Source organism: Spermophilus citellus (genome assembly GCF_964194105.1).
Source record: "Spermophilus citellus genome assembly, chromosome: 3".
In the NCBI taxonomy this organism is placed as follows: Eukaryota; Metazoa; Chordata; class Mammalia; order Rodentia; family Sciuridae; genus Spermophilus; species Spermophilus citellus.
Window position 1 is genome coordinate 103573985 of NC_138184.1, and position 16417 is coordinate 103590401.

Below are 16417 nucleotides of genomic sequence, written 5' to 3' on the forward strand. Positions count from 1 at the left end.
TTGGCCCTTTGCCTTCCCAGCCACATTTCCACCTGAAACACCCCCAGCCTCTCTCAGATGCATCTCAAACTGCTAAGCTCAGGGATAAAGACAGACCTTCCCTGGGGTGGGAAAAGGGGCGCAGTCTTTGTCCTTATTAAGCGTCACTTACTTTTTCTAGGAAAGCATGTCTTGTCGACCTCGGCCCCGGGCTTCTCCCTGACACCCACAGCAGGCACCATGGTGAGCAGGTGCACTTTCTTTGCTCCTTGGGGGGTGTTTCTGTGTGGGCCGGGTGCCAGGAAGGATGAGTTTCATCAGATGACCTGGGCTCTTCCTTAGTGGCAGTGTAGTGTCTGGGAAGAGATCATTGACACAGGGAAGCCAACTTTGGGGCTCTTTCTTGGTGCTCATGGTGACGGAGGGGAAGACAACCCCTGGTTCCTGCTGCCAGTCACTGCAGATGCCTAAAAGGAGTGACTAAATGAGATTCTCAATTAGTCTCTCTCAGAGCAAATGGCCCCGAGGTCCCCTACAGGGCAGTGGGAGCCACCCCCCTGCAGAGCTCAGCTTCCCTCTATGACTTTTCTTTGCTGTCTGAGGGAAGCTCAGCCAGTAATGATGGTCCCTCTAGAGCCACCACCTGTCACTAACCGACTCCCTGAGCTTCCATGTTCCTGACAGCATGCCGACTCTGAGCACCCACCTGGGGTTCAGGTCTCGGGAGCTTCGCCTCTCGGGGCTTAGCTCCGTCTGTCGAGTGGCTCCTGATTCAGGAGGAAGCTGTGAGGGGGACATGCCCACAGGTGCCACAGTTCACGAAAGGGCCTGGCATGTGGGAGGTGCCATGTGGGACCAGGAACCCTGGGCTTGCCCCGAACAGCGAGGCCTCCATTCTCGGCAGGAGCTCATGTTGCCAATTTCTTTCAGACGCCCACTGATGCCTACCATCCCATCATAACCAACCTGACAGAGAAGAGGAAACACTTCCAAAGACCTGGAGTCGTGCTGAGTTACCTGCACAATGTGTCCCGCAGCTTGCCCAGCAAGTCCCTCTTGGAGGACACAGCACTGAACCTCACGGAGGTGAGTGCTCTGATGCTCATTTGGGCAGCCCAGGGCTGGAGCGCAGCCACACCACGGCCTGCAAAGTGAGGCCAGGAGCTTTCACATGAGGCCTGGACTTCCAGCTTCCCATGTGCGAGCAGATGGGGTGCCGCTCTGGCTGCCCGTACACAGTTCCAGGGGCCTGTGATTCATTCCCCAGTGGGTCGTCCTGCTCCGTCCTGAGCCCGCCTGGCCTTCGGAGACATTTGGGTCTGAATGCCTGGTCTAAACTCTGCCACCTCCTTGGCAACAGGTGAAAGTTGGAGCTGGGTCTTTGGGGATTCAGCCGGGGGCCATAGGTCACAGGCCACAGTCTGCACATTGGGAATTCCCAAAGTTACACAAAGCACTCAGTGAATGCAACATTTACAGCATGAAAACCAAGATCCTTACTCTTTGTACCTTGGTATACAGTAAGCACTGCATAAGTACTAATCTTTCTCCTGTATGGATTGAGCTGGGCTACAAGAGGTCACTCTGACAGCTGGTGCCTTGTATGCAGCTGGTGCCTAATGAACATCTTGATGAGCCTGCCCTGCCCTCATGTGGCAGTGTTTCCCATGAAGGGTCCTCAGAGGTGTGCAGCAGGCACTTAGCTGGTGTCTGCTTGTTTCGGGATGTCTAGGGCAGGGGGAACTCAGTGGTGGATTCATCACTTAGACATTTATGTGCTAAATGCCTGCTGTGCTGGTTGAGTTCACTAATCATGAAATGGACTCTGAATGAGCCACCACTGCCTACCCTTGAGCAGGCTGGCCAGTTAGCAAGCACCTGTGGACAGCTCCATCCGCCCAGCCTGGGATTCTTGAGGGCTGAGCCTGGCTTTGCCCTGCCTCCATGGGGCTTGCAGCCCGGGACGTGGCCAGTCCCAAGAACTGTCTGTGGGATGCTGGTTTGAGGGTCCCCCCCACCCGAACCTTCTGGCCTGGCCCTGCGACCTGCTGGTGGATAATTGCAAGGCACTGCGGTGGCAGCAGGCAAATGGGTGACTGTGGCAGGTGCAAGCTGTTACTTCTATGAGCCGCGTGGGCCAGGGAGCTGCTGCAGGGCTTCAGAGTGGTGGGGGGAGCTGCTGGGTGGCTGGCAGAAGTGATGAGGGACGAGGGACGAGGGCCAGGCCAGGCAGACGAGCACTCTGTGCTGATCCCAGTGTGGGGCTGCAGGACGTCGATGGACACGTAGCTCCATGGCCTTTAACAGGTGTGTGTTTAGAGTAGGGAATTCAGCGCAGGTCCTCTTAAGAAGCACTTCCATTTCAAGCTTGGAGACTTCCTGTCTGCCTGCTTCTTCCCTCGCCCCGCTAAACCTCACAAGCCAGAGAAGCTCAAGTGGCTTCAAGGACCAGAAGATTGAAGTGGGCGGGTGGCTGGTCTCACCCAGATCATCTGCAGCCACCTGATTTCAACCTTTAGCGTGACGCTAACCCTCCTCAGGATTTGCAAGGGAAGCAAGCCCCTGCCTGGAATTTTAAAATGAGAAATCTCACAATTTAAACAAGTGTGCAGCTAAAAAAAATATATTACGTGCAGACCCAATAAACCCATCTCAGAGCTGGGTGCAGCCCGGGGGCCTGGTGGAGACCTCTATGTGGACCAGAGCCAAGGTGTCCAACTCCAATGCCCTAGAGACAGAGCACACAGATTTACCCCAAATGCCACCAGTCTCTGATTGGGTGACAGGTAAAAGTGCTTGGTGACCACACTGTCTTGCAGGGTCCTGGCTTCTTGCCTGTCAATTATGCAGGATGGCAAGGGGTCACTTCCTGTGCTGTGTGGGGCGGGGCCATGTGCTGTCGAGCATTTGAGCCATGGTTCCTGTAAGCCGAGGAGCACAGCAACTGCAGGCCACGCAGCAACCTCAGGCCTCCCTCAGAGCACGGGCAGCATGTGGTGAGCAGTCCTGGGGGCACTGAGTGTGGAGACGATGGTGTTGTGTGTAGTCGGAGCTACGTAAGGCACACTGGGAATCCCCATGCTCTTCTTTTAAAAATGTGGCTGCTAGAAACTTTAAAAAGACAAATGTGGTTCGTGTATTTCTATTAGAGGAAGCGGCTCTAGTCAGGGGTCAGCCCACTGCGCTCCCCAGGCCACATCTGAGTAAAGTTTTATTGGCACACACTTATACCACTGTCCCTGCACTCCAAGGCCAGCAGAGCTGTGAGGCCTGTGAAACCTGAGCTCTTTCCTACACGGACCCGGAGACAGGCTGCCGAGCCCTGGCCCAGCCTGCGAGGACAGGCAACACCGTGTCTCACTAGCCCTGGAGGCTTGCACCTCAGGGTCTTAATGAATATTTATCCGATAGAGAGGATAAAAGACTGGAGGTTTTGATGCTGTGTCCCCTAAGTAGGAGGAGGGTGTGGCTCTTTTGGAGATGATAGTTTGGAGGAAAGCAGGGACACTTAGATCAGGCTCCAAGTTTAATCCTGGCATCTACACTGGGAGGCAGGTGACACAGGTGCCAGGCGGTGGGGGAGGCGCGGACTGGGAGACCTGGGGGCACCTGCCCATCTAAGTGGCCTTTCTGCTCAGCTTTGGTGGATTGTGGTTCAGAGGGGACTTGGCTGAGGAGGTCCAAACTTCATCAAAGGAGGCAGGAAAGCTGTGTATTTTCACTTAAGTCTCTCAATTTGGAAACGTTAGAAACTAATTTCATCAATTAGGAATGCTGGTGAGCCAGACCAAATGTGTCTTTAAGGCGGTATGTCCAGGGAGCCCCGGGTACCCCCTGCTTTGTGGAGAGGTCATCTCCAGTCAACACAAGCGGCTTAACATCTACTGTGCTTCTCACCTTAAGAAAAGCATAACCCAGGTCCTGATTTTTAATCAATTCATTAATTTAATTGGCATCTGCCGAGGGCATAGGGGCTCTTGCCACACTGAGCAGTGTCCAATCTGACATCCACATGCTGGCCGCTGACTTTATAGGGCCGTGATCCTGAGCAGGTCTGGGGGCCTGACGCTTCTCCAGTGACATGAGCTCTGGCTGTGTGCAAACCCCGCTAGTGGTCAATGGAGACATCCTGGGGACATGGGGGATCCCAGGTCTTGACCTGGGGCTGCGGATCTGTGCTGAGCTGTGCCCCTCTTGTTCCCCTGTAGACCTTCCTGAATACCGTGGGCGAGCTGCTCCTACTGCCCAGTTGGACCGACGTGTCGGAGGTAAGAGCCAAGAACATTTGATCTTCCTAGCACGGCCAGTTCACGTCCATCAGGGGGACAGTGTAGCTATGCACATCTAGGCCACTCAGGCTTACCTTGCCTGGACACCTTGCTGAGGCAGAGCCGAGTCTCAGAGGCGCCAGGGCTGCCGTGTGCACGACCCTCCATTCTGAGGAAGGAAGGGGCTGATTTCCCCATGAGGGAGGACCCTTGCTGGTCACTTACCTGGTGTGCTTTTTCCCACGGCACCCTTCTGGAACAGTAATACGAATTGTGTTTGGCGCTTAAAGACCTCTAGACTGGGGGGAGCAGCTGGCACACAACAGCTCACACCTCAGGGTAAGAGTATCAAAACAAAAAGCTCTCGTTCTCTGCACCCATCAAAGGAGGAGAGTCATTTTTATTTTACTTCCAAAAGACCTACGGACTTCACTTATTTAAGAATAAGTCAACAAATAGTCATGGAGAAGTTGGAAAATGCAGGTGATGAGATTGCAGAGGGCGTGGGTGTCGGTCTGCAGATGCCCTGGCAGCCTGAGTTTCCACACACACGTGTGCACGCAGAGTCTACAAACAGTGTGTGTATCTGGTTTCGCCTGCTTTTCCTCAATCCTGTCAAGAACGTGTTCCAAGATACTGAGCTTTCTTCTGCAGCATAGTACTAGTCAGGACAGGATAAGCTGCGCTGCAGTAACGATCAGCCCTGCCTCTCAGAGGCTCAGCATAGCCGACATTCACTCCTTGGGCACATGGAGTCCAGGGTGGCTCTGGGACCCTGTCTCTGCCCATCTGCTGCTGCCTGTGCAACACACAGCTTCCACAGCTGCGGGTGGGTGGAGAAGGCAGGAGGCCCAGGTCCCAGCCACACCAGCAGGGTGAAGTGCTCCTCTCCTGAACTCTTGTCATTAGAAATGTTTGGAAGCGTTTTCCAGAGTGACATCTCATTCTCTCCTTATTAATGAGATTGCACCAGGACTTGAATTTCATGGGCTTTTTATTTGAACAATTTCCAATGGATGGAGAGTGTGTTTAACATTGGCAAAGGGAGGGAAAAGGTCAAGAATGTAAGACTGATGCAATCTTACCTAGAAGCAGATTCTTTTTATAAGGAGCAGCCCTGCAGGGTTGGTGATTTCAAGGGGACTTTGTGTACGACACCGCACCCTGGGAATCCAGAGAGGAGCTGGAGGGCTCAGACAGATGGAGTTTCTGTATCAATTTAAATTAACTCTTTTGGAATGCATAATACACCGCCAGATATGCGGATCTGCTGCAGCCTATGAATAGACAGCAATGTCCTGCACTCAGGCAGGCTGTAACGTGCACTGGAGAGACAGCGAAGGAATCAGGAATCTGCCGCTCCCCGCAAGAGTGTGAGCCAGGGACACGGATGCTCACGTGCCTAACTGTGCTCGGCTGATTGAAATCAGGCCAAGAGCCCGAGAGAAAACGTCTAAAATTGGCCTCAGCATTCCATTTCCAGCTCATTAGGGTCTCCTGGAGCGTGTGTTTGTGAGAAGCCAAGCTTAGCGCAGACAGATGCAACTCAGAAAGCCCAGAGGAGGGGAGGGCAGAGGGCTGCCGGGGAGGGCGGGGAGGGCAGGACAGGGCAGCGAGACCCCCCCTCCTTGCCCTGTGCCTGAACAAGGGCAGCCGTACCAAATGGGCACATGTCTGAGCTGACAGCAGAAGCGTGTGGGGGCCTCGCCTCCCTGGGGACAGTATCCACAAGGTTCCCCTGCCCTGTGGACTCAGTGGGCACCGAGGCTCTTGGAGGGCAAGTTCAGGGGGCCAGACATGATTTGGGGTGCTGACCACCTGCCTCCATGAACAGTGGGCCATAACTGCTGGTGCCCTCATGCCAGAGAGGACTTGGGCTGTCATCCCCTGCTCCTAGAGTGGAAGGAGTGGAAGGGGCAGGACTGGGATTTTCTGTGTCCCCTGGAGGGTGCAGAGTGGAGCCAGGACCAGGGGTCTGAGCCACTCAGCCTCCCAGCACCCAGGAGCCGATGCTTAGCATGGGATCAGCTCTATGCTGAGTCCCTCTCTGTGAGCACGGGAGGGCCCATGGCCACCGTCCAGCCTGACGGGGGTAGTAGCATGGCTTCTCCCTCTGTGCGGCTGTGGAGAGGCAGTGCGGTTGGTGTTTCTGAGACAGGGTCTTGCTGAGGTGGTGAGGCTGCCTGGAATGTGCCGTCTTCCCCGCTCGGCCTCCATTATCAGGGGTGACAGGTGTAGTCTCTGGGCCGACTAGGCTGGACGTGTCTGCCCTCGACCTGCCCGTCCCATGCAGCCTGGGGGTTTTCGGGCTTCCTCGGTCTCTGTTATTTGCAGGACAGCGTCCTGGCACTGGGCCTGATCGACACCATCGACACAGTCATGGGCCATGTGTCTTCCAACCTGCACCCCAGTGAACCCCAGGTCTCCCTCGTGGGCTCTTCCTCCATGGCAGGTACCGGGGGCCAGTGGGGCAAGGCGGGTGTGCAGGTGGAGGTGAGGGGCCGGGGCTGGTGCTCCCTGTGGGCTCTGCTGCTCAGTCTCACGCCCACCGGGAGCTGAGGTGAACCCACCTTTGCTGTGTCTTGAAGGAAGGCACAAGGTTAGAGCCAGGGTGGAGGTGGCCTTCACAGGGCGCGCATGCCCCGGCTCACCGCAGGTGCCGCGCCAGCCAGGTCCAGCCGTGGGACCCCCGGGCTGGCAGAGGGCAGCCACCTAGCAGCAGGGCCTTGCATCTTGCTGGTTCACTGAGGCCCCAGAGGAAGGGCTGCAGGGGGTGAGGTCACCCCAGGACAAGATCCCTCCTGCCTGGGCTGGAGCCTCAGTTTGGGCAGCGACGACCTCGGGCCCTGTGTTTTTGAGGCCATCCGTTCTAAGGGCGGTGACACTCCCAAGGGAAAGGCAGGTGGCCGGTGCCCTTCCTGCTGCCATGAGCTTGTGCTCAGCTCCTGCCTCCTCTTCCCTCCCTTGCAGACTTCTCCGTGGCAAAGGTCCTCCCCAGGACGCTGGGCGCCCCTCACTACCGCTTCCCTGCCCACGGGCAGAGCTACATCCAGATTCCCAGAGAGGCCTTCTGCAGCCCAGGTGAGTGCAGCATCTGGCCCCTCTGGGCAGCCCCCAGGGTGGTTCAGGGTCCCCAGGGTGGTCCAGAGTCCCCGGGGGCTGCTGATTGGCCAGAGCTCCTGAGTGCCCTGTGGGAGGGGCCGGGTGTGCTCAGAGCATGTGCCCAAGGGGTGTGCCCAAGAGTGTGCTCCGGCACCCTCAGCGCAAGCTCTGAGGTGTCCCTCAAACACTAACTCCATGCCAGCCACCGACTGAACTGGAATTTTGGGAGTGGGGAGCTGGGAATCTGCACTCAGTGAGTCCGGCCATTCCCGTGGGAGTCTCATGTCCCAAGTCTGCTCAGTCCTGGATAGCCAAATGTCAGTGGCGAGGGCCACCCCACCCGGGCCTGGCCAGGGACACACCCCTCTGCCCATGAAGGGCCTGCGGCATCCCTGGCAGCCTGGCTACCCCGGGAGCTCAGCACACGTCTGCAGGGAGTCACTGTCACAGTCCAGCACTCAGTTACATGGCCACAGTGTGCTGGCCTTTGCATACCCTGCCTCTGTTGTCCCCAGGAACTGCCCTGGTCCCTGGGCCTGAGGGGCTATGTGTATGGTGGGTGGGCTTTGTTCTTGTCTGTTTGCCCTGGAATGCTGATACGTCCCTGACTCTGCCTTGTCCCCAGCCTGGACCACCATTGTGGGCCTTCTCTACCACTCCATGCACTGCTACCTGAACAACATCCAGCCAGCCAGTACAGAGTGAGTCTCGGGTCCACAGCAGAGGACGGTCCTTGTTTCTGGGTGGCCAATCTGTGCAACACCCCCGTACTGATGCACGAGGAGCGCCATCTTGCCAGAGTGCCCTGGGTGCCAGTGCCTGGTGGCTGCTGCCTGGGGCCTGGCAGTCCTGTGGGACAGGCTGACAGTGAGGTGCTCAGGAGCACAGGTGGAAGACGGTCAGCCTCACCTGGGCCTGGCCGTGTGGCCTTGGACAAGTGACTCAGGCCCTCTGAGCCTGTTCGCACATCTGCAGAACAGGGCAGCAGACCTGATCATGTCCTTGTCTGCCTTGGGAGGTTGCATTCCCTCATTCACTGATGTGTGCTGAGCACCCACTGTGTGCTGAGGGGATGGGGGAGCAAATCGGATAGGAATGGAGCCCTGATGGGGCTCAGACGCAGGGCGATGGCAACCAGTGATGAGCCACAGGAGAGGAGCATGAGGCCGCGCTGGTGGGAGGCCCTGAGCTCAGGGGCTGGGCTCATCTCGTGGCCTCTGTGTATGGTGGGTGGGCTTTGTGCTTGTCTGCTCACGTGGGAGCCCCATCTGGCCAGAGGAGCTGCCCCTGGGTGTTTGTGAGAAGCTGGTGCAGTTCTTCAGGAAGGAGCTGCATGGTGCCCAGGGCCCCACAGGTGGGGCATGGCCTCGCAGGACAGGTGGGCACTGTCTCAGCTCTGAGCCATCAGGCTCTATCCTGGCCCTGATTCACCTCTGACATCCGCTGATGCTCCTCTCTGTGGGGCCACACCCTGTGCATTCCCAAGGGTGAAAACCCTCAAGGGCAAAGGCCATTCTGAGGGCCATGAGTCTGGGAATCACGGTGTCCAGCATTGTGCAAAGCACGGGGCAGGGCCTGGTCTGTGGTCCCCGATGGGGAACGTCTATCTGCAAGGGCTCCTGGGGCTGTCGTGGAAGGTGAGGGGTGGAGTTGGTGGCCCAGCATTTCCTCTGTTCCTTTTCCTGTGTGTTTTATTTTGCGGTCGTGTGGAGGGTTGGCTGGGGTCAGTGACATCTTCATGTGGAATTGTCGGAGGACCCTGTCTGTTGTCATTTGCTGGCACAGGAAATTGACGCCTCTCCTGGCTGCAGACTCTGTCTCAGGAAGGTCCCTGGAGCCACCTCCTCAGGACACAGAGGCCGTGGGCTCCATATCCACAGTTCCGGGAATCACCCCTTGTGCTTCCTGGAGGCTACTTCCCAGGGACCCAAGTGGGGACAATTTGCAGGACCTGGGGCCAGGCAAGGGTGCATGTGGGGCTTCACCCGCCATGTCCAGCAGGGTCACCAAACACAGTGCTTCCATCTAGGTACTAGAAAAGCCAGATGAGGGAGGGAAGAGGGGGCCCAGAGCTCCCAGGCCCTGTCCCCTGCTCTGCATGCAGTTGTGTGGGCGAATGCCCTTGGGACCTGCAGAATCCTCAGCCAGTGCCTGGGGAGCTGATGCAGGACACTCACGGGGTCCAAAGGTGACCATCTTCCCTTCTAGTTCAGCTGTCTCAAGTTCAGATTCCTGCAGCAGATCCTTGTGGAGCTCCTGCTGTGGGGCCGGAGCTGGGGCAAGGAAGCTCAGACATGCAGCTTAAAGAGGTGCACCCGGGGGTCACTGCACTGCCTACTCCCCACACCTGGACGTGAGCACCTCCTTAATCTTACACACCAGGCACTGGCCGTCCTCGCCTGGTCCTGGCCCTGAATATCATTTCAGACTTGGTATCCTGTGAGACCAATACCGTTAGTGCCACTCAAGCTTCTGTAGATTGGGTTGTAAGTGACGGTGAATCCAGATTAAATGTTTTAAGCAAAAGGGGAATTTGTTGAGCCTTGTGAGCTGAAAGCTCCACAGACATTTGGCTTCAGGGGCAGCTTGAGCCAGCAGCCATTTTGTGTCACTAGGTTCTATCTCCAGGCTCTTCTTAGGTTAGGGGCCACTGGGAGAGAAGCTGAGGAGCTTTTCCTGGAAGAGGAACATGGGTGCCAGGGCAGAGCAGTAGAGCTCGGCCAGGTCATATGCATGCTGCTTCAGAGTCAGGGAAGGGGGGGTTTCAGGCAGGGTGGGTGACCTGCCCAGGGCCATGCAGCCTTGGGACCCTGTGGTCTGGGTCTTTCTGTTCTCGTGCACTCCCCAGGTGTTTTGAGGCAGGCCCTTCCTGGCTCTGGCCTTGCCCCAGAGAGAGAGCAGTGCTGAAGGATCAGAGTCCACGCACATGCTCAGAGGGTGGGTGGCAGGCCCCCCCTTGTGCAGCAGCCCTGAGTGGTGGCAGTGGCATTCTTCCCAGCAGGTCTGTGTCTCCGAGGCTGCAGGCCTGGTGCCCAGCTCTGACTGCAGGCCACCTTCTGTTGTTGTCCATAACATTTCCCATTTGTCTCCAAGGATTGCCGAGGCAGCCAACTGCAGGACCTGCTTGCTGTCCGCTGCCAGCTACCTGATTTCCCTGGAGGTGTCCCCACCACCCATGGTCTCCCAGAATCTCTCGGGGTCTCCTCTCATCATGATTCACCTCAGGCACAGGCTGGTGAGTTGCCAACTGCCCCTCATCCTGTCCTCCCTCTGGTTTGTGCTGAGGAGCTTTGCCATCAGGGTGACTGTATGAGGACACTGTGGTGCTGGCACAGAGTCCCTGCTCCTGTGACTGAACTGCAGCAGGAGGTTCAGGGAGGGCTGGAGGGCCTCTGAGCGCAGAGATGTGTGTGGGGATTGCACACGTGCCAATGGTCAGGACTAACATCCTGTTGGGAGGACAGGGACAGGTGTGTCTCTCAGTACAGTGTTTAGTGGACGGGATCAAGGTGCAGAGCTCATCTGGGTTCTCCTCGAGTTCAGCACAAGCATCTCCAGCCTCAGGTTTGCAAGATGAGTTTGCCCTGTGTCGTAACCTCAGTTCCCTCCATGCTTTCTCCGTCACTGGGTGAGAAGGGCACAGGCGTGGGAGGTACCAGGGCCTCTGTCCCTCGAGATGCCTGTGATCCTCCTGTGTGGTCCTGTGTTTGAAATGTGGCACTAATGCTGCTCCCAAGGAAGTGCCACTGGTGCAACCAGCATGGAGCTGTGAGGACCAGCCACACCAGGTGTGTTCATCTGTGCTGCCCTGAAGGACACGGGGACACTGTGTGGAGCTGTCCTTGTGAAGGGGGCCAGTGCAGGACAGTAGATGTTCAAGTCCTGCCCAGAGGGCCGGTGAAGAGTCTGGAGGAGGGCAGGAGAGAGAACAGGCAGGTGGAGGAGCTCCAGGGGTCAGAGATGGACAGCCTGGCACAGAACCAGGGCTGTGCCACAGCCAAGAGTCAAGGACATCCCAATTCACACACCCAGAACACACGTGGACACACTCAGGCACACACCCAGCACACACTCATATGCACTCCTCCTGTAGTTTTGGGCTGGTGAGCTGTGGAGTCTGAGGTGGTGGTGAGCTCGTGAGGCCACAGCCCGCCTTTCCTACCCTGTGTTCTCTGGTGGTTCCCTTAGAGGCTCCTGGGCAGGGTGGGGTACTAAAGACACCTGGCACTCACTCTGTACCTGGGAATGACTCCAAAACAGCCCAGGTGTCCTGCAGCCGGGTTGGGCGGAACATGAGGTTTATGGCCCTCCCATGTTTTTGGCATTGTCATCGTCCCCAGTGTTTGGAATGCTAAGCTACTGGTCTCAGTGAATGACCACTGGCCTCTTGGTGGCTGCATGCTAGTGCACTGGAAGGTTGGTGTTTGTTCACAGGTGGACCCAATCCCCCTTTCTGCTCTCCTTATTTTGAACTCTGGTTATGTTATAGCCAAATGACAAAGAGCAGAGAGGTGGAGACCCTCTGGCCTCATGGTGGGGTAGTGAAAATGAATTCTGGCAGCCAGGCACACCATAGCACCTCTCCTGGGACCATGCACACATGAAACTCACTTCTGAAGGTGTACACTGCCAAGGAAGACTGACACAAGCTGGGTCCTGAGGGTGCCTTGCTGGGTGCTCTTCTGAGTGATCCAGCAGTGACTCTGGGCACAGCAAAGCCTGGATTTAGCAGTCCCAAGTGTGCATCCTGCCCCAGCACAGCACGTTCAGGAACCCCAGGTGTGCATCCTGCCCCAGCAGACACATCCAGGAAGCCCAGGTGTGCATCCTGGCCTAGTACAGCATGTTCAGGAAGCCCACTTGTAAATCCTGTAATAGCACAGCAAGTCCAGGAGTCCAGGTGTGCATCCTGCCCTAGTACAGCAAGTCCAGGAAGCACAGGTGTGCATCCTTCCCCAGCAGAGCACATCCAGGAAGCCCAGATGTGAATCCTGTCATAGCACAGCATGTCCAGGAGTCTAGGTGTGAATCCTGCCCTAGTACAGCAAGTCCAGGAAGCCCAGGTGTGCATCCTGCCCTAGTACAGAATGTCCAGGAAGCCCAGGTGTGCATCTTGTAATAGCACAGCACATCCAGGAAGCTTTGGTGTTCATCCTGTAATAGCACAGCATGTCCAGGAAGCCCAGGTGTGCATCCTGCCCTAGTACAGCACATCCAGGAAGCCCAAGTATGTATCCTGCCCGAGTACAGCATGTTCAGGGAGACCAGGTGTGCATCCTGTCATAGCACAGCATGTCCAGGAGTCCAGGTGCGCATCCTGCCCTAGTACAGCAGTCCAGGAAACCCAGGTATGCATCCTGCCCCTGCAGAGCACATCCAGGAAGCCCAGGTGTGCATTCTGTCATAACAAGCATGTCCAGGAGTCCAGGTGTGAATCTAGCCCTAGTACAGCAAGTCCAGGAAGCCCAGGTGTGCATTCTGCCCCAGTACAGTACATCTAAGAAGCCCAGTGTGCATCCTGCCCCAGCAGAGCACATCCAGGAAGTCCAGGTTTGCATCCTGTCATAGCACACCACATCCAGGAGTCCAGGTGTGAATCCTGCCCTAGTACAGCAAGTCCAGGAAGCCCAGGTGTGCATCCTGTCATAGCACAGCACATCCAGGAAGCCCAGGTGTGTATCCTGTCATAGCACAGCACATCCAGGAAGCCTAGGTGTGCATCCTGTCATAGCACAGCACATCCAGGAAGCCCAGGGGTGCATCCTGTCATAGCACAACACATCCAGGAAGCCCAGGTGTGCATCCTGTCAGAGCACAGCATGTCCAGGGAATCCAGGTGTGCATTCTGTCAGAGCACAGCATGTCCAGGGAATCCAGGTGTGCATCCTGTAATAGCACAGCATGTCCAGAAAGCCTAGGTGTGGATCCTGTCCCAGCACAGCATGTCCAGCAAGCCCAGGTGTGCATCCTGCCCTAGCACAGCACATCCAGGAAGCTCAGGTGTGCATCCTGTAATAGCACAGCACATCCAGGAAGCCCAAATGTGCATCCTGCCCTAGTACAGCATGTCCAGGGAGCCCAGGTGTGCATCCTGTAATAGCACAGCACATCCAGAAAGCCTAGGTGTGGATCCTGTCCCAGCACAGCATGTCCATCAAGCCCAGGTGTGCATCCTGCCCTAGCACAGCACATCCAGGAAGCTCAGGTGTGCATCCTGTAATAGCACAGCACATCCAGGAAGCTCAGGTGTGCATCCTGTAATAGCACAGCACACCCAGGAAGCCCAAATGTGCATCCTTCCCTAGTACAGCATGTCCAGGGAGCCCAGGTATGCATCCTGTAATAGCACAGCACATCCAGAAAGCCTAGGTGTGGATCCTGTCCCAGCACAGCATGTCCAGGAAGCCCAGGTGTGCATTCTATCCCAGCATAGCACAGCTAGGAAGCAGAGGGGCAGGAGTGAGGGTGTGGGGTCAGGTGCAGGCTACAGGTGCTCTGTGAACTCTCTGGGGCAGAGAGGCCAGCAGAGAGGCTCGGGCCTGCTCAACCTGCTAGCTTGCTGTGTTCTGGTGGAGGGGAGGCCAGTGATGGCTTCTGGGGGACTTAGAGCCTGGGTTCCCATGTGGCTGGAGAAGAACCTACAGACTGCGGAGCAGAGCTGCACCTTGGGAACACACATGTTCTCCTCTCAGGGACACTATGGAACCCTCCAAACACAGGAGCTGGGGTTGTCCAGAGGCACTGCTGCCTGGCCAGGCTCTGGCAGGGCATGGGTATCTTCTTTACCTGGTCCTCAGGCTCCCTAGCAGCAAGTGCCTGGGGGCCCATGGCCTTCTGCCCTCTGCAGAGGAGTGATAGGCTCTGGGGCCTCAAGGCTGTTGCTGGTGGCCTTGGACATTTTTGTCCTTGTGAAGTGAGAAGGTGCCAATTTGAAAACCAGAGAAGAAAGGGTGAGTTGACTGAAGCACAGTCCCTGCCTTGATGACCAGTCACTCTAGGTTACTCTAGATGTTTTGCACAAAGAATGTGTTGAATAAGGAATCTTGTCTTGAAGAGAGGCAGATGGATCGCTGTCATCCCAGTAGAGGACAGTGATTGAAGCTTAGCCCAGTGTCCTCTGGGCCTGGGGTTTTCCTCCAAAGGCTGTGGTCACACTTCTGAGGGCCTCTGGAGATGTGTCCTTGAGCTGCTAAGGCCGATGACCTGTGGGGATGGAGGGTTCTGGGGTGGCTGGGTGTCCCCCTTTCCCCTGTTCTTCTGAGGGGAGGAGGGGGCAGAGGGGCGGAACTCTCTACCACTCGGCATATGGCCCAAGGTCTCATCCCAGGGCTGTGGGGCCTTCTTGTCCTGCACAGAGGGGTGCAACCCCAGCTCTCGAGGGACAGAGCTCCAGCCCAACCCAGATGGAGCCTCTGGCTGGCCTGGGGATGAAGGTGGACACGTTGCAGACCCAGGCTTGCTGGCAGACCCACTGAGGCCCTGGACGTGGGACCACATTGCTCTACTGAGTACGCTGGGCCCTGTCCACCGCCTGCACCTTCAGGTTTCTGAGAACAAATGGGACAGGAAGTTTTTGAGTCGGCCTGTGTTCTGGATGTGGTTTGTCCTGTGGCTGGGTCACTGCTCCCCCTCCTGTGCCCCCAGGGCAGGACAATTCCTTACACACTGCTCTCTGGGCAGATAGGCCTCCTTGTAGGGCCTATTTTGGTGCCTATGCGTCCTTTGTCACTGAAGTCAGCAAACTGCATGCATTCTCCCGGGACACGGAGAGGGTAAGTCTAGGGGAAGAGGGGTGCAGAGGCTTCTAGCAGTGCCGAGAGCCCCATGCCTGGTACGCCAGGAGCAGACAACGTGCCCATCATGCCCAGGTGTGGGGTAGGATCCAGACGCGGCCTCTGAGGTAGGTCTGCTGTCCACTGCTTGCTGGAACGGCTCTGCCCTCTCGTGCTCCATGTTTTTCTGGTAAGACTGACGGACCCCAGGGCTCTATTGTGGGGCCGGCCAGAGCACAGCAGGCTGCTGAGCAGTATCCCTGGCCCCCAGCTGTGAAAGCCCAATGCACCCTCGAGATTCCCAGGTGAGCCCTGGCCTATCACTACCATGGTAAGCGCGAGATGGCGCCCCTCATACGCCACACCCACCGTCTGAACTCCCACATCTGCCCATTGACTTATAATTTGGTTGTTATAGTCCTGGACTATTAACGCCAGCACTTTCCTTTGCTTCCTGAATCACAGAATTCCCAGCCAGAGCTGAGGGGGACGGGAGCAGGTGGGTTGCTCTCCTGAGGCGAGAGCTGTTCTTCTAGGATCTGTGGCAGATGGGAAGAGATGCTTTGATGGAAACTTTCTTCTCTGACTGCGGTCCTTCTTTGGTGCGCCAGGGCCCAGGGCACCCAGCTGGGCACACACACTCATGGCAAATGCAACTAAATGTCATCTGGAACCCACCATCCAGAAAGAATGGATGGTGACATTCAATTTATTTACAGTTTTAAATTAGTGCACAGGGGTGTGCACGAGGTGGGATCCCTGTGGTGTCCTCTTAGGTGTGCGTGGCATGCTGTGGTCAGTTTGACCCCACCCGTCCTCCTCTTCCCGTCCCTCCCCCCTCAGTCCTCTTTCTCTGCTGCATTGATCTTCTATTTCCATGGATTCCCTGTCCCCCTTATTCTGCTCCAGCTTCTGCATATGAGAGGAGACATCTGACCCATGACTTTCTGAGTCTGGCTTATTTCACGCCATGTGATGTTCTCCATTTCCATCCGTTTACCTGCAAAAGCCGTAATTTTATTCTTCTTTGTTTTTTTAATGGCTGAGTAAAGCTCCATTGTGTATAGACCATGTTTTCTTTATCCAACCATCAGTTGATGGGCACCTGGGCTGGTTCCATAATGTGGCTATCATGAATTGTGCTGCTATAAACATCCGTGTGGCTGTGTCCCTATGGCACACTGATTTTGTTTGGATGAGCCTCCTTCAGGCACTTCCCTGAGAAGTGCGTGCGGTGCTGTGTACGTGGGCTTTGCCGGCCGTGCTGTCCTGCATTGGGCTCTTGGCTTAATGTTT

General features: G+C 56.4%; 1 protein-coding gene across 3 annotated transcripts in view; it reads left to right on the top strand.

Moving 5' to 3' along the window:
• ADGRD1 (adhesion G protein-coupled receptor D1) overlaps positions 1-16417 on the top strand; it is a 99169-nt gene that overhangs the window by 30402 nt on the left and 52350 nt on the right. For all 3 annotated transcript variants that reach the window (XM_081284960.1, XM_081284959.1, XM_081284961.1), the window contains 7 exons: positions 161-222; positions 910-1065; positions 4188-4247; positions 6582-6699; positions 7218-7328; positions 7975-8050; positions 10443-10584. In XM_081284960.1, the coding sequence (XP_081141086.1) occupies positions 161-222; positions 910-1065; positions 4188-4247; positions 6582-6699; positions 7218-7328; positions 7975-8050; positions 10443-10584 (725 nt within the window). The remainder of the gene's footprint in view (positions 1-160; positions 223-909; positions 1066-4187; positions 4248-6581; positions 6700-7217; positions 7329-7974; positions 8051-10442; positions 10585-16417) is intronic.